General features: G+C 47.5%; 1 protein-coding gene across 2 annotated transcripts in view; it reads left to right on the top strand.

The window, feature by feature from the left end:
- The window catches only part of ELL (elongation factor for RNA polymerase II), a 49547-nt gene that overhangs the window by 22814 nt on the left and 9496 nt on the right, over positions 1–17237 (top strand). For both annotated transcript variants that reach the window (XM_063161187.1, XM_063161186.1), the window contains exons 2-7: positions 999–1046; positions 5909–6030; positions 6300–6463; positions 9309–9562; positions 12578–12702; positions 15582–15678. In XM_063161187.1, coding sequence (XP_063017257.1) covers positions 999–1046; positions 5909–6030; positions 6300–6463; positions 9309–9562; positions 12578–12702; positions 15582–15678 — 810 coding nt within the window. The remainder of the gene's footprint in view (positions 1–998; positions 1047–5908; positions 6031–6299; positions 6464–9308; positions 9563–12577; positions 12703–15581; positions 15679–17237) is intronic.

Genomic DNA, 17237 nt, shown 5'->3' with positions numbered 1-17237 from the left:
TTGCTGCTAAAATTTAAATATCTGTTTCTCTAATTCATTGGAAATTGGGTGACACAAACAGTACAATCCAACTCACGTTTTGGGCTCGTTTCTCCCAAATTCCTGGTGGCTTTCCCATAGAAATGTGTCTCCCATACACATGACAACATTTGCACTCATAAATGATGCTGTCATCTTCTTTATAAATTCTTCTGTCCCTTTGGAAAGCTTCACAGTGGGGTCCCACCAGCCCCATGGAGCACAATTCCTGTCTTGGATGCTTTGTGTGATTTAGGAAAGGAAACATCCACAGCCCCAATTCTGCTGGAATGGGGGAAATCCAAACTCAGCCTGCCTTGGGTCGGCTCTGGTACTTTTTACTTCAATTAAAACCGCAGGTGAGAGTTGGAATTGAGGTGTCTGTGGGATCTCTGAAATCAGCGAGGCAAAAAGGCTGAAAATGGAGCATTTTAGAGTCACAGGAATACAATTTTTAAATGTAAGCAGCTGAGCCTGGAGGAAGAGGCCGATTGTTGAAACAGGCAAAGGAACAAGAGGATTTTGCAACGGAGCTGCAGTTTGCTTTTCCAAAGGGTTGCCAGCTTTCTCCTGGAAAAAATTCACTTTGCGTCCTCTCAGGCCGAGAGCTGGAATAAATTTTCCCCTCAAGTGTCCATTTTTTAACTCCAAACTTACATAAGCACCAAAGCTGAGCTGCTCTGTGCCCAGAATGTGGTGGAGGGTCAGGAGGAACCAAGTGTCACCTCTGAGCTGCTGCTCTCCTGGGCTCAGGGTGACCTCAGCTTATCCTTTTCCTGGCACAAATCACTGTTTCAGGGCTTTTTTCTGCTTTCTTGTTTGAAATACACACTTCTCTGACCTTTCCCCTTGAAAAAACAATAAGGAAAGTAAAAAATCCAGGTGAAAAATCAAGCTCGAGTGCAGCTTGGTGAATTCTAAACTTGGCGGAGTTGGGAATTTCTCTGAGGTAATTTCTGTTTTTCCACTTGTTTTTGTAGGATGCTGTGACGTCAAAACCAGTCATCCAGTTTCAAGGAAGCCAAGGGGTAAGTTTGTCCCTGGAAAGTTCTTTTCCATTTCATGGGGTTGAGGAGTTTGGGCTGTTCCAGCTCAAGGAATGGTGCTGGAATTGCTGAGATGGAGCTCCAGCTGTGCTCCAGGAGGGGGTTTGCTCATGGGGTCTCTAAAAAACCTTTTCCCTCCTCTTTGTTTCCTGACCTTGCTAAATCCATGGGAAATTCAGATTTATGAATTGGGTAATGAATTAAACAGGGAGAAGGAAAGGAAGCAGAAATCCACGGAATCCTCACCTGCACCCCAAGAAAACCCCGTGCTAAACTCACTGCAGGGATTTTGGGGTCCCAGTTCCTCCCAGCAGCAGAGCTTGGGGGCTGCCCTGAGAGTCCTGGAGGTTTATTTGATGTAACTGCAGTGCTGGGAGCACCAGAAGTTATTTTAGATTTAGGAGTTTTACTTCCCCAACTTGTGTTCCAGTGACAGAACTCTGGGATATTTTTAGCCCCTTGCACCAGTCTGTCATGCCAGTTGCTGACAACGCTGAGATTTACGTGCTGGTGTTTCTGGTAAAGCAATGCAGCCCTTCAGTGAACTTGAAAAATGTCATGTAGCTACCTTTTATTGCTAAAAAGGCCTGTCTTTAACTTTAGTCTCTGCATAAAGGAGGGGAATTTAATTTTTAATTTTTTTTAATTTTTTTTTCAAGAATCTGAATTCAGCTGTAACTTGTGGTTATTTTTTATGCATTGGCACATTAAAGCTTTCAGAAAGGCTTGGGCTGAGTGGACATTAAACCCAGCACATTGTCCTTGCCCACATCCTACTTTGTGATATTATTCCCACTAAGAGTCCATAGAAAATGTGGCAGGAAAGACATGATTGTTATTGTAAGTTTAGAAGAAAAATACAGACCTCCTTGTCCTGGGAAATAAAGAAAGGAGCAATTTCCAGGTTTTTTACTTTGTTTAGACTCAAACTTCCCTGAAAGCTCAGCATGAAAGTTGAGATCAAAATCTGCCCCTGAGCTTGGGCACAGTCAGGAGAGGAGGAGGATGGAGGGTGGGTGATGTGTCTTTATTTGATGAGCTTTGCTCATGGAATGAGGAAGCTAAAAGCACTGGGAATGCCTTCCTTTCCCTTTGGAAGCAGGATCTACACCTGAATTTTCCTATAGAGCTGTTTAAGTTCTGGAAATGCCTCCTCTGAATGGTTTTCCTTGAAGGAAGTGCAGCGAAAGGGATGAAAACAGATTAAAATGCTCCTCTGCCCTGAGCCTGTGGTGGTGGGTTCCACATGGATCTGATATGGACAAATATTAATTTCTGTGGCTAATTAAAAATATTTTCAAATGCTACAGTTGCTTCTAGAAATTAAAAATATAAAAATATAATTAATAAAAAAAATACAAAAATAGGAGAGTTAATTCAGTTTGAGCCCTGGACTGCCAGGGTGAGTTGCTGGTGGCAGAGCTGCCTGGCACCTGCAGTGTCACTCCCTGCAGGAGCAGAGGAGCCAGCAGGGCTGGGCTGGGCTCAGATGTGGCAGCCAGGGCTGACCTCTGCCTGCTCCTCCTCGGGGTTTAATTGATGGCACTGACGAGGAGAGGCCAAAGGTAGAGCTTTGGGGGAGCTGCAGCTCCCTGGGAGCACAGAAAGAGCTCTTTGTCCCTTCATTATTATTTTCCCTGGGTATGACAAGGAGCTGGCAGCTGGGGAACCATCTGCTTTTAAGGGTAGGACTCTGCCTGTCAGGATTCTCCTGCTTTTCAAGGAGCTGAGCCTTGGAATGCTTTCTAGGGATCCTCCATCAGTTGGGCTGCAGAGATAATTCCAGGAATTTCCCAGGCTCTCACATCCAGAGGATGCCATTACAACATATTTTACTTTTAAACATTAAAACGTATTTTACTTTTTAAATTATTGCTTCCATAAATTATTCCTTAACTCTTCCATAAATTATGTCTTCCATAATATTCCTTCCTCAATTCCCCAATTTGCTGCCTTCCTATTTTGCTTCACAAAACAAAGCATCAGTGGAGAATCCCAAAAACTTTTTTGGGTGGGAAGGTTGTGCATAGCACAGGTGTCAGTGTGATTTAAAGCAGTGAGGTTTTAATAGTGGGGATTTTCTTTGCAAGTATCCCTCTCTCAAGAGGGAAAAGCTTCACTTGATGATCTAGGGAGGCAGGACATAAAATAAGAATTTAAACAAGCTGCTGCTTCTTGAATTTAATTCTCTAGAAGCCCTTAAATTACCATGGCCATGTGTTTTCACCTATTCCAGTGTCACTCTAAAAGCTGTCAAAGATACTTTCAGTTTCTAATACACAGAAAAAGAAACTTCCATGTTTGAGACACTAATTAACCAGGGAAGGGAATTGTTGGAATAAAACCCGGGGTCAGCAAGGTGCAGCAGAGAGGAGGAAGTCAGTGGTTGTAAAAATAAAATATAAAAATAAAACAGCTGTTCCAGTGATAAGGGACAAAACCTCTCCTGCCTGGACCCTGCTCTGGATCCAGTCTCACAGGAGCTGATAAAAACTTTTGGGATTCTGTCTTGAGACGTTTCTCTGTGGTGATGCTGCTCTTGTTAATGGCTTTTATTGTGTGTAATAATCAGAATTTCAGTTGTAATAACCAGGTTGTCTTTACCAGAGTGTTCCTCTAAAGTGGGACCATGGATATTCCTCAGGAGCAGCACCTGGCTGTCACTTTATCCTCGTGGATTTTCTTGGATAGCTTCATCAATTTTTATGGAGTTTTGAGCATTTTGCTCGTGTCAGTGTGCACGTAAATTAGAATTTAAGAGCTGGAGTACCACAGCATTACAAATTGTGTGCTAGAATTACTGAAAACGCTTCTATTTTGGTGAAAAGACACGCAGAATCATTAGGCTGGCTGAAATTTGCAGGTGCTTGTGGGGTAGTGAGAGCAGGGGCAGAATTGAACTGAGGGGGGAAAATACCCTTCAGGTGCCAAACACACACGTGTGTGTGCAGCATTTTTAGAGTGACTGTTGGCAGCAAAAACACCTTTTGCTTTGTGATTGGAAAATGCAGCATTTCCCCTGCTGCTTGGGGAAGTTTTGGTGTTAACAGAGGGAGGTGAAGTCTCAGTTCAGAGCTGTCCACAGATGAATGTTACTTGAAAGAGGAAAACAGAAGTTACATCTGTACCAGGCTATTTTTAAGTGTCTCTGGTTACTGGTGCAGTACCCAGCACCAAAATTAGGGCTCCCTCAAAGCAGTCACCATGCTGATTTGGTGGCTTGAGAAACCTTCTGTTTTCAGCTAAAAATAATTCCTAGATAACGGCCGGCTCGCACACGAGACACTTTTCAGTACTAAAGTGACTCTGCCTCGTTTTACAGCCTCTGGAAACGCTGCAAAAACCCTACAAAAATCCAAACCTGGGGCTTTTGGAGCAGCTGTTTTTTCCAGTGGGTGAAGCAGGAGCGAGGAGAAAGTTCTTTGGTGTGTGGGGATGTGATGTGGTGACACCCTGCAGGTTTTATTTTCCAGGCTCAGGTGCAGCACAGCTCAGTCCCCCTGTTGGGTTTTCCTCTCCTTCCCTTCCCATTCCCACCAAATTTCCAGCTGTAAAATCCCCCCAAATCTGCTGCTTACATAACTCTGCCTTTCTGGCTCTTCTTGTAAAGCAGAAGGGAATTTTCTTCCCCCTGCCTGGGTGGGGGCAGAGGATGCCAGGAGAGATTAAAAGGGCTCAAGGGCTGTGGCACACGTTTGGCAGGGGAGATAATGGGGCTGCTCAGGGAGGGTCCAGCAGCACCCAGAAAATCTGCTCCCAGTCCTGTCAGCCCTGCATCCCGGGGATAACTTGTCCTGCTGTACAGAGCAAGGCATGGGTCTGGGTTTCTGGGCTGGTTTTTGGAAGAAGGGAGCTCTGTTTGAGGGCAGGGGAACGCCGTGCTCGGGCTTGGCTGGAGAACGTGCCGTGGTTTAGCAGAGGGACACACATCCCTGGGTTTTCCAGGCTGCTGGAGACGGCTGAGGGCTGGAGGAAACCACCCAAAACCCCTCCTGGCCCAGCACAGTCATGTGTGGGTGCCACGGGCTGCCTTGCTGGGAGCGTGTGTGTTCTGCGTACATGTGGCAATCTGGGTAAATATAAACCCGTGTGGTAAAGCCTGGCCTAAAATAGGCTGGGGCTGGTGTTCCTCCTGGCTCAGCTTCTGGGAGCCATCTTAATTATCAAATATTGATGGGGTAGTAGAGCTCAGATGCTGACATTTATGCTGGATCCTGAATGCAGAGGGGAGACAGTTTTCCCTTTTGAAAAATGAATGGCTGCGGTGGAGGGGGGTGAAGAAAACAATGCAGGATGGCTGTGGAGTTGTCTGTGGAGCACACTTAATGCTTGATTAAATATTTAATTTAGCAGCAGCGTCACACTCTACTGTGAGCCATGAAATCTTGTTATGGAATTATAATTTCTTAAAAAAGAATAAGCATGCTACCTAGTGACCTGGCTGGTGCTATGTTTAGTGCTGGATCAGTAATTCTGCAGAAACGAGCCTCGAGTGTTTTACATTGAATATAAACAGTGGGAGCGAGCCTGTTTTGAGGCAGAATCAATAGAATTGGGTCAGGTTCCTAGAGCAGGGTGGTTGAGGGCTCTGGATGTGGCTGTGAGAGAACAGAGCTGCCTCAAACATCCTCAGCTGCTCTTTCCCTCAGTCACCTTCTCCTTCCCCTGCACACAGTGCAGATAGCTGGGATTCCTCTGGCAGCCTGTGTGTGCAGTATCCAGGTGCTTTCCTCGTTGCACAATGCCTCAGAGCAGCCTGGCTGCGGGGGAATGAGCTCTCCTGAGCCTGGGGTGAGCCGAGTGACCAATGCTGTCCCTCCTCCTCCTCCTCCTGTCCCGAGCAGCACATCGCCATCCCGAGGCCCGACCGACCGGCAGAAGTGAGGACCTTCACCTTTTATCTCTCCAACATTGGCAAGGACAGCCCCCAGGGGAGCTTTGACTGCATCCAGCAGTATGTCTCCAGGTGAGTGTGTCCAAGGAAAAACCAGCCTCTTTTGGTTTTTTATTTTTTACCTTCTCTTCTGGAGCATCTTTTCCCTAACAAAGCTTAATGCACGTTCTTCCTTTTTAGAGCCTTTCTGATCTGTTTTGATGTGGTTTTTTTGGGAAGCATCTGGTTCCCTGTCAGCTCCCCTGTGTGCCCCCACTGTTATTCAGCTAACACCCCCCAGTGCCAGCCTGATGTCCCTGTGCAGTGCCAGGAGTACCTTTTGCATTGCATTTCTCTTGCAGCAATGGCAATATCCATTTGGATTGCCTGGGAAGCATACAGGATAAAATCACCGTGTGTGCTACTGATGATTCCTACCAGAAGGCGAGGCAGAGCATGGCACAGGCAGAGGAGGAGACTCGCAGCCGGAGCGCCATAGTCATTAAACCTGGGGGGAGATATGTAGGTAAGCAGCCACTCCTTCTGGGGCTCTGCACTCCAGCTGGGACCCAGCAGGCTCTGGAGGCAAATCCTGATGTTGTTGGCTCGGTTGTGGCACCTGAATAGTTCCTGGTAGTTCTTTGTGGGTGATTCAGGGGGCTGCTCTCATTGTGTCATGTTGTCCTCGCTTCCATCGTCACCCCGAGGAGCTGTGGCTGCCCTGGAGGTGTCCAGGATGAGGCTGGAGCAGCCCAGAGGTGTCCCTGCCCTGGCAGAGGGTGGCACAGGGTGATTTTAAGGTGGCATCCAGCCAGCAGCACTGAGGGTTGTCCATGTGCAGAGCTCTGGCCTTGGGTCACGTCTGTCACGTGGGCGCTGCTGAGCCCTCCCAGTGTCCCTGCTCCTGGCCAGCTCAGCTGAGAGTGCCACCCCCGTGTCACAGCTGTGCCCCACGGCACCCTGGCAGGGAGGGCACAGGCAGCAGTGCCCTCTGTATAAACACAGGCACTAAAGCAGCCTGGCACAGCCCCTCTCCCTGAGACAGCAGCAGGAAAGCCTGAGCAGAGGAAATCAAACCGTGGCAAATGACACAGGGAGCCTGCACAGACCCAGGGCCCTGCTCAAGCTCAGCTCACAGACCTTGGGCACAAACAGTAACCAGAATGCAGTTTCACTATTTTCATTATTTTTTTTCCTGAGGCAGCTGCTTTTCCTGCAGCCCATGTGATCTGCAGCCAGTCTCTTCTCTGAGGGATCTGTGATGAGAAGGATTGAGTTGCAAAATGTAGAACTGACCCAGACTCATTGTCACAGCAGCCAAGTGCTCAGGGCTGAGAAAGGAGATAGTAATCAGGAAGGAAATGCATTGATTTCCCGTAGGCCAGAAGATTATTTTGTTTAGCTCCTCTTTGAGAACATTACAGTAAGTGCCTGAAGTTAAAGCTTCTGAGGGAGAAGATTCTCAAAGCAATTTGCTTCCTGGAAAGATGGAGCAAAACTTTTTTAAAATTAAAAATACTCCTGGCTAAAGCCTTTCAGTGGCCTGAAATGGAGACAGAGCCTGTGAAAGCAGCAGGGGCAGAGCTCAGTGCTCCTAGATGAGATGTCAGTGTTTGAGCAGGAGAGCTCTGCTCCAAGAAGGGCTTGGAAGGACAGTCCTGGTGTGGGATCTGCAGGTCCTGGAGTGCCAGCAGCAGCATCAGCTGATTGCTGCAGGCTGGGCTGGAGGGACAGGGCTGCCTCTCACATTTCCAGGAGAACACGGAGCTCAGCACTCCAGTGCCAGGGGAGTCCTTCCAGGCAGCTCAGATGTGGAAAAATTTATAGGAAATGTTGAAACTGGAGAGCAGCAGGACTTACAGATGTGAGCTGACACTTGAATAAATAGAAATGTAAATGGAGAGCTGCAGGTAAAGCTGCAGGGGAGGTGTGCTTGCAGCCACACTGAATGTGTGTGCTTGCAGCCACAGACACACACGTGTACAAATATTTGAAAATCCTTTGTGTCCTGGCTTAACTTGTTTTTTTCTTTTCCTATCACTGCACATTTTGGCTCCAGCCTTTAAATGGAAACCTCCCAACGTGATGTTTTTACTGTTCATGACCTGGCAAGAGTTAAGGCAGTTCTAGAGAGCTGACGAATCTTCTCCTGTCCCATTTCTGGAAACAAAATCCAGTTGACCTCTGGATTGTGGGATGTTCAACGTGCGAATTGGTGCTGTTCCCCCTCTCACCTCCCCTCAGCCCTGCTGAGGATGGGTCGTGCTTCCTCTCCCAGCTCTGTGGTGTAGAGTAAAAAGCCAGGAAATGGGGCCAGGGTTACGCAATGTGCAGCTCAGTAAAACAAACAGTGCAGACAATCCCCAGTATCTTCAGATGACTCAGTTGCAAACGTTGCTTCCTAGCAATGGAGCAGTGCCCTGCTGGAACAAACCTCCCAAACACTTGCAGTAAATGCTGGATGTTGTTTGTCCTAGTGAAGGTCACTTTCTCCAGCCCAAGTGATTATTGATTGGATCTCCAGGTTTCTAGACCTTGGAACCCACACGTTTTGTTTTCAGCTTTGCTTGGTCTGCCTTTGGTAGCAGGAACCTGCTCCTGTGCTTGAAACAGTCCCCATCCTTTGATTGGGCTCTGCTGAGGGATGCTGTGAGGGGTCTGTTTGTCAGTAGGAATGGGAGAAATGAATTGTTGGGTCGTGCTGTCAGCAGCCAAGAGCCACAGTGGGGATGGGGCTGAGATGCGCTCCTGGGGCAGCTCTGTGCTGTCACTTCAGTGCAGTGGAGAAGGGGTTATTCCATCAGCACCCTCGTGAATAGGCTGATGGCCCAGTGTCAGCCCCATTCATGGGGCCTGTTTGGAGGGGGAAGGGAGGTGACCCAGCCCCATAAAGTTCCTATTGTTCTAAAAGCAGAAACATCTGCTGGAGGAGCGTTTTTGCTGAGCTCAGCAGCGGGGAGCCGCTCGTTGACCAGTTCTGGTCTTTCCACTCCGTATTTCCCACTCTTCTACACAATAATGCAGAATTTTCCTCTCGTAGGGAGGGCAGAAATAGTTCGATTAACCGTGGGGGATACGTGCACTTGGAATAAATGAAAAGCTGGCAAACAAAGGGAGCTTTATGTGAGCTGGTGGCCAATAATGCTCAGGTTTCCAGAGCTTGGTGGTGCTGTTTACTCGTTCCAAGCCTGTCATGACCCATAAAGCTCACGGGATGCGCGTCGGGACCCAGGGGGTGCGCTGGTGGTGTTTGTCCTTCCCTGTCACCTCGTGCCACTTGCCAGGGCTGTGATGGACTCTGGATCGGTGGTGACAGCCCCCTGGCCTTTGCGAGGCGACTGCTGCACTTCACTATTCTCATCTCATTTTAGGCAAAAAGGTTCAGGTGCGTAAACCTGCACCAGGAGCTTCCGATGCTGTTCCCTCCAGGAAGCGCCCAACGCCAGTCAACCTTGCCAGTGCAATAAAGAGAGGCAATAGTGCCATTTCCCAGAGACCCTTCAAAGATAGGGTTGTGCACTTACTGGCACTAAAGCCTTATAAGAAACCTGAACTTATTCTCAGATTGCAGAAGGATGGACTTTCTCAGCAGGACAAGGATTTGCTGGATAACCTTCTGCAACAGGTTTGTACTCTGATGAAGGCAACGATTTAGGTAAAGGGAAAAAATAAATTTTTTTTATTTTTATATATACTCGTCAGCCCCCTCTCCCTCCCGTGGCAGTGGGAGCTGTTATCTCCAGGCTGCAGCTGAGTGTGACTCTAAAGGCTGTGGGGGACACAGTTCTCAGCTGCCAGTGCTGCTGCAGAGATAGCAGGAGCCTCCCCTGGCTACGCCTCGGGTTAGAGGGGTGCAGCCAAGCTGGATGGTTTTGGCTCACCAGATCAGTCCCTTTCAGAGGGACACTTCTGCTTGGTCATGGGGAGGATTCTCTTAACAGAGGATCTTCAAGTTATTTGATTATAACCTCTAAATCTCTATTTAATTCTCACGGACGTAAACGAGCCACGCTCTGTATTGGTACAAGTTTTGTATATGAAGGAAAAGATGTCCCCAGTTGTTTTGTACTCCTCAGAGCCCTTCCTGCTTGGAGGTGCCAGTGGTCAGGTGTGAAGATCATGCAGCTCCTTGCCAAGCAGATTATTTGTGTGTCAAGTGTGAAAGCTGTTCCAAGCTGAATCAGTTCCTAGCGCTTTGAGTCACATTAAAGGTGCCATTTTAGGCCTCACAGTAAACACCTTCATTGCTTTGTTAAACACATCATGGCTATTTATTTAAATGCTGCAGCTGCCTCCTTCTGGGTTGGAATCAATTCTGGAAAAAAAAACTCCCTCTTTTTTTCTGTTTTACTCCTTTTATAAAGAGTGAGACAGGAGTTCACTTTGCCCAAGGGCGCAGGGCAGGTCGTATTAAAAACAGAGTCACAGCTGGCACAACCCGTTCCTTCCTTAGACTTTAATCCCAGAGCCCTTCATTTCCCAGCAGCTTTTTTGCAGCCCTTTTTCAGTCCTCTCCCCGAGTTTCAGAGCAGAGATCTCTGTTTGTGCTGCTGGCCTTTGATGGATGCTGTGCCCCAGCCCCGGCGCGTGCGGGGCCACCTCGCTCAGGCTGCTCTGGCTGTGAACGTGCAGCTCGTAAAGTTAATCCCTCTCAGCCCTCCCAGGGCTCCCATCCACAGGCAGACACAGATAAGCTAAAAATTACAGCCTGTGTTAAAGCTAAATCTGTCTAGGTGTGGGTTTCATTGTGCTCTTGCATCTCTCTCTCTCTCTCTCTCTCTCTCGCAGGACTCCGTGTTCCTGGCGGCCTTTTTGCCTCATTTTGCAAGGTTTCTATTTTTGGGAGGGTTGGGGTGGAGCTTGCAGAGTCCCACACGAGCAAAACAAGGAGGTAGCAGCTCTCAGCCTCTGTGCACAGAAAAATCCAAGTTGTTCTTCCCAGGCTCCAGGAACAGGCAGGAAACAGAGAAATTCTGGGAGAGTTGTTGTTTTTGGTTTTTGGTTCTTTTTTTTTTTTTTTTTGGTGCAGCAGAACCTGGATTGGCTTTTGTCTCCTGGGTGTGTTTACAGGGATACCTCGATGTAAAACACAGCTCAAATTCTTGTTGTATTTTGGCTCAGGATTTTGGAAAGCTGACAGGACTGAAAGGAAAAACAAAGTGTTTGTCATGTAAACTGATAACTGGGCTTTCTATTTTTTGCTTATCAGGAGAGTTTGCCGTGGTGGTTGTGCAGCCTTTTGCTCTGAAATGCCTAGATTTTTAATATTTTTATATTAGGTTGTAGAAAAGCAGAAGCAGGGGAATCAGCAGCATCTTCAGTTCATTCAAGACTTCCCACTCCTTAGCTTGTTTTTGAGGCACTTTCCTGCTGTGTGGATAATAGAAATCCCTGAGCACAGCCACGTCCTGAATGGAGAGCAGTAATCCCTAAACAGATGCACGAGATCCCCATGCAGTGAATGAAAGCGTTTTCCACTTTGAAGGGGAGCAGTCCCTGGGCTGAGGGGCTCCAGCAGGGAATTTGGGCTGCAGCTGCTGCTGTGCCCGCCTGTGGGCAGAGCCTTTGGCACCTGGGCCTCCTCATCCCTCTCCACACACACATTGAAGGCTTTATTTTCATGTTTCCATTTGAAACCTGCCGTGCTCTGCAAGCTGGGGTTGCCCAGAGGAGCTGCCCCATCCCTGGGAGTGTCCAGGGAGCAATCTGGGATAATGGGAGGTGTCCCTGCCCTTGGAATCTGATGGAACCAGAGCATTCCATGGATCACCCGAGAGTTTTCACTCCCTGTGAAAGCCTCGCTGGGACTCTTTGCTTTCCTCCAGCTCTGGATTTTCAGGCGTGTACCAACAGCAAGAAGTTAAATTTTCAGTCAGGCTGTGGAAAGGCTGATCCAAGTGGGATAACTCTTTCCCAGGCTGTTTCCATTCTAATCCAGCTGTGCCCATTCCAGCAGCTTCTCCTCTCCGTGCAGGCACCACGCAGGGTTTGTGGGGAAACTCCACGGGGTAGGGCTGGATAAAATGTCACGAGTGTGCTGAGCTCCCTGCAGTGCTCTGGAAATCCCAGGTGCTGTTCTTGCCCTGGAGAAGTTCTCCATAGAATCCAGGTGGTCCCAGGGCATTCTCTCACAGCTCCCTGAGAAAGCAGCTCTCTGTGGCCTGTTCTGTTGGCTCGTTAGTGAGAAATTATCTGCTGGCAATTGTTAACCAAGTTATGGCCCCCAGAGTTCCTCTTTGGCCATAAACTGCCCCATTTTGGCTGTGGGACAGGTATGATAAGTGAACTGCCTGTTCCCATTAAGGCTTTATTTCCAGGTGTTTCCGTCAAGTGGTGGTGTGCTGCTCCAGGCTCCCCAAGCTGAATAATCTCCTTTAGATATGACTTATTTCCCACTCAACTGGATGTGCTTTAGAAGCTCATTATGAATTATTGCAGTGACAAGGCGAAAGGAAAGGCACACTTTGATTAAATAATCTTAATAATAAGGAAATGAAATATTAAAGTCTCTCCTTGTTCTCTGACACTACTAACAGCTGCTAAGTCTGCTCAGATTTTGCCTTCATCTTAGCTCTTGTTTGCTGGAGGAAGTGAGGAAATGAAAGCCTAATGATGGTTTTCCAAATTCCTTCTGTTGCAGGTGGCAAATCTGAGTGCCAAGGACAGCACTTTCACACTGAAAGATTGTGTATACAAAGAGGTGCAGAAGGACTGGCCTGGCTACTCAGAAGGAGATCAGCAGTTGTTGAAGAGGATCCTCGTTAGGTAATTACCCATTTTCTTCTCTGTGATATCATCCAGGGAAGGTTCTGTAAATCAGGGTGCCCAAGGTCTGTAAGTTGATATTTTGACATCATTTTAAACTGTCCATCACCCAGGGACCTGTAGGTGTGGCTAAAGTTGAATATCCAAGTGGATCCACTCTTCACATCATCCTGGGCTGTCTTTAAATCATTAGAGGCAAAGCTTGGGGAAAACCTGCCAGGGAGCAGAGCTGGTGCAGTTAATGCTGCTGGTCTGAAATGGAGATGAAGTGATTACATGTCTCCAGCTCAGTTTTCCCTTGAAACTCTCCTTCCCTTTTCCACGTCTTCCTGTGCAGCCTGAAGTGTTTCATCCCTAAATCTGAGATTGGGTTGAAATCGTGGATGTGTGGAAAAGCAAGCGGTTGTTCTGTGGGGATAAATCCCTTTAAAATCCTGCTGCTTGGAGTGTGATCTCTGTTCCCTTGTTCCCTCCTGGAACAGCCCTTAACTGACTCAGTTCATCCTTATTGCTGACATTTTTCCCCCTCTAGAGATATTTTCCTTAGGTGAAGCCTCCAAGCTTGGAAGCTTCTGGCTGGCAGGAAAGAAATCTCCCAGTTTTACACAGAATTCTGCTCTCAGTGTTGATATTTTTCAGTGCCTTGCTTCAGATTTTGTCATGCAGGCAGAGCTTTTACTTGTGCTTTATTTTATTGCGCTTTTGGTTAAGCTGAAGCACAGCATGCTCTGTTTGAGCACTTCCCATGATTTAAAAGCACAATTGACTTGGAGATGAGACTTTTTAAACCAACAGAAAACTTGCACTCCAAGTGCTTTGGTGTGCTCAAGGAAAATCAAAACCCATTTAAATGGCCTTGATGGGAAATTATAATTAAAAGGAAAAATACAACTGCCATGCAATCTTTATGGCTTTCAGAAAAAAAAATTAAAATACCCAAAGTGAATTTCTCCCTGTAGAAAAGCCATGTTTACTGCTTTTTCTAGAATTGTGGCATTCACTTGGGCTGGGGTCTAAAAATAGACCTTGGAAAGGATGTATTCAACTGTACAAACAAAGCCCTGCTCAGGCAGTGCAGGTAATGAGGCTCCAAAATGGGAAAAAAACATGTTGGGTTGGAGACAGGAGGAAAACAGAGAGAGGGCACAGGAGGCAGCAGGGTTTGCATGATACCCAGTGGTTCAGCTCCTCCTGGGTGTCAGGGCCAGTGGCCCCAGCAGCTGCAGTAATTAATTAGCACATCTGCAGTCATTAACACATCTGCAGATGCTAAAGCTGGGTCTAGCTAGGCTTGGGTTAAACCAGCTCATTTTTCCTCCTTTTTTTATGCTTTCCATCCCTGTGCCACCCTTGGGGACCCTGGGCCGTGTCCCAGCCTGGGGCTGGGTGAGCTTCCAGCTCCTTCCATCCCAAACCATTCCCTGAAATCCTTCCTCTGCTGAGCTCAGTGCTTTCCTGACTCCTTAAATCCACAATTAACCATTAGAAGACGTGCCAGGCTTGCTCAAGCAGCCCCCAGAAGCCACTTTGACTGGGTTGTTTGGGCAGTGTCAGTGTCCCCATGCTCACAGTCCCCAGGTCCTTTCCTTGAGCTGCTCTGTGGCTGCTGAGGTTGTTTTAAATAAAATTAAACAAAGCCAGGACAGTGGTGACACTGCAGATGTCCAAATATTGCTGCAGCACAGCCCAAGGTTCAAGCTCAGGTTAAAAGCCAGATCTTGTCAAGTGCTGGGTGTTATCTCTGAGATAAATCTTCCCAATGTTTGAATGGTATGAGTGAGCTTTAATGCTGATTGCAGTTGCTTGGGAGAATTTAAAAGTGGGGTTATTCAGGCTCCACAGCTCCTGACAAACTGACTGCAGAGCTGCTTTATTAAAACCTTTAACCCTGAATTCTGTTGGTTTTTTTTTTTTTTTTTCAGTTTGTCAGCTGCAGCTTGATGCAAGAGTGGGATTTTTTTTTTTTTGAATGATTAATTGAGGGGCAGTCTGGTGTCAAAATTGTTGGTCAGAGCTGGTGGGCTGGGAAAATACTCTGAGATCTGCAGAGACCCAGCCTGGAGGGGAATCCAAGTGATTCTAATTGTGCTTTTTGTTGCTACAAAAGGTTTTTGTTTTATTTGTCCAATACCACAAATACAGCCCAGAGTAGCTCTGTTTTGCATGATGCAACTTAAAAGTATTATTGGGAAGCCCAAAATGTAAATCCTGGTGGACCAATAATACCTCAGCAGTTCCTGTTATAATGCTGCTTTTCCTGGACCCAGAGGAGCTCGCTGCTGAAAGGGCTCCTGTTGCCATAAAATGTTTTTTTTAATGATGCTAATGAGTGGGAGAGTTTATTCCTCAACATCTGAGCTTGAGTTTCAGCCCCTCTTCAGTGAGCTTTGCTTTCTGGGTTGTCTCAGAAAGCAAACACTCAGCAGAAATTTGTTCAATTAATGTCTCCCTGAGCTGTATTTCAATCAGCAGGAATAATATCTGATATCCTTTACACCTTCAAATTCAATGCCACTTTCACCGGCCTCCATGTGAATTATGTTTCTGAGGCTGGGATTAATTTGTTTGAATTCTTACATCACCAGTTGAAGAGAAAAAAGGTGAAATTGTTGAAAAAGGAATTCCAGATTCAACAGGGAATTGAAAAGAAAGAGGTCCAAGGTGTCCCTTCCATTGCCGAGGAGCCACAGAAATCACGGGAAGGCAAGAAGGAGAATTTGTCACTGATGTTTTCCCACCGTAGTTTCTCATTCCTCAGGGATTGTATCAGAGGCCAGGGGCTGGAGGAGCCCCTCTGTGACCCCTCGAGCAGAGTTAGAGCCCGGGGTGTGCAGCGTGCCCTGGCAGGGTACAGTGAGCAGCCCGGTTGTGTTTTGCAGGAAGCTGTGCCAGCCCCAGAACAGCGGCGCTTTCCAGGGAGAAGCTCCTTCCCTGAGCCCTCCAAAGGACACGCTGAGCTCCAGCTCTCCCCCCCAGGTGGGTGATCCCCCTCCTGCCTGCCCCTGGTGCTCCTGATGGCTCTGGCCGTGCCTGTCTGCACCCTGTAATCACCTGCTGCCGGGTCAGGAGGGCCTTGGGGTTTTTATTCCTCTTTTATTAACTTGGAGTCTCGCTCGGGCTTTGCTCAGCATCTGTTTCTGCTCTGGACGTGGCTCAGCCAGGGCCTGTGGGGAGGATCTCTGACAAGGAGGCTCAGGTTTAGTTTTAAGGGCTGAATTCCTTTTGCAGTGCCTCCATCCCTGCTGGAGTTCCTGGGAGAAGGAGCTTGTGTTTTCCTCATTACCAATAATTGAGTGGAACGAAGCTGTAATAAGCAGCTCCCAAACACGGCTGAGTTATTAAAACCCTTGACCTTTTGCAGCCTAATTGCTGTGACAGATCAGGGGCAGGTTGGGCTGCTCCTGCCTCAGAGATGCCAGAGCAGGGAGCTGTGAAAAGAACATTTTGCCTGCTTTTTCCATGACCATAAACCACACAGGAGCCACGTTTGACGTGTGCCTTGTCCCCACTTCTCCCAGGATCTCCCAGCACAGGCATTGTGAAACGTTCTGCCTTCCCAGTGCTCTGCCTTCCCTTCTCCCAGTGTGGGTCAGCCCAGACAAGTTGAGTATTTATTCTTCTCCTGCCAATGGAATGTGTAATGCCTGCTTGTCTGGACAGACGCACCGAGGATTAGTGGCAAAGAATATTAACAGGTAAAGAAGTTATGTGCTCTCTGGCACTGAGAGGGAGGCAGTTCTCTGGTTGAGAACAAGGACTGTGTAACTTGTTTGCCAGGTAGCTGATTGCAAATCCTCTCCTGCTCTGCTGTGGCCATGTTCCTGGTGAATGGAGAATGATCACCTTCAAGTTAGCTCACAAAGATCTTGGTTTTGTGTCGTTTTTTAAGGTTGAAAAATCATCTTGTTTCTCTGGCTGTCTGTATTTTAAAGATTCAGAGGTCTTTAGGGTGAGGTTTTGATCTCTCAGAATGACCCAGCTGAAACTCTGGGTGGTTGGTTGGGTTGGATTTAAGAATGTCCCTGTTTCACCAGCCTATCCAGCGTGGAATAGAAATGTTACCAGCATGATTCTGCCGTGTCAGACAGCAAACCACAGCACTGTGAGCTGACACTTTTTAAATACTCTCTGGCTGTAGTTTCTATTTAGAGAAATGGTTTCTAATGGGTGCAGTGCCAGCAGGGGATTGGGATTTGGTGGGCTGGAATGCAGAATATTTTGGGAAGGTTCAGTTGTGGAATGAAGGTGAAGGAGATCGGTGTGGTAATTCTAGAAAATGAATGTGTAGAACCCTCCTAACCAGAGGGATGAGTTTGGAGAAGCTGACATTGGTTGTTTTTAGAGAAAAGGTTGTAAAACCTGGCAGGTTTTTGAGCTGTGTCACCTGTTGGGAGCCCTGCAGATGGAGGTGTCCCCTCCTGGGGGAGGTGATGTTGCCAAGCCGGTCGGACGTGCTGTCCTTGCCCCTTGAGCTCAGTGGCAGAACCAGCAGCTCTGCCTTAATTACCCTGACAGGTGGAAAGAATTCCTGGCAC

This window comes from Melospiza melodia, chromosome 7, assembly GCF_035770615.1.
Source record: "Melospiza melodia melodia isolate bMelMel2 chromosome 7, bMelMel2.pri, whole genome shotgun sequence".
Taxonomy (NCBI): Eukaryota; Metazoa; Chordata; class Aves; order Passeriformes; family Passerellidae; genus Melospiza; species Melospiza melodia.
The sequence above is the reverse complement of the archived record's forward strand: the minus strand, read 5'-3'. Positions and strand labels throughout refer to the sequence as shown.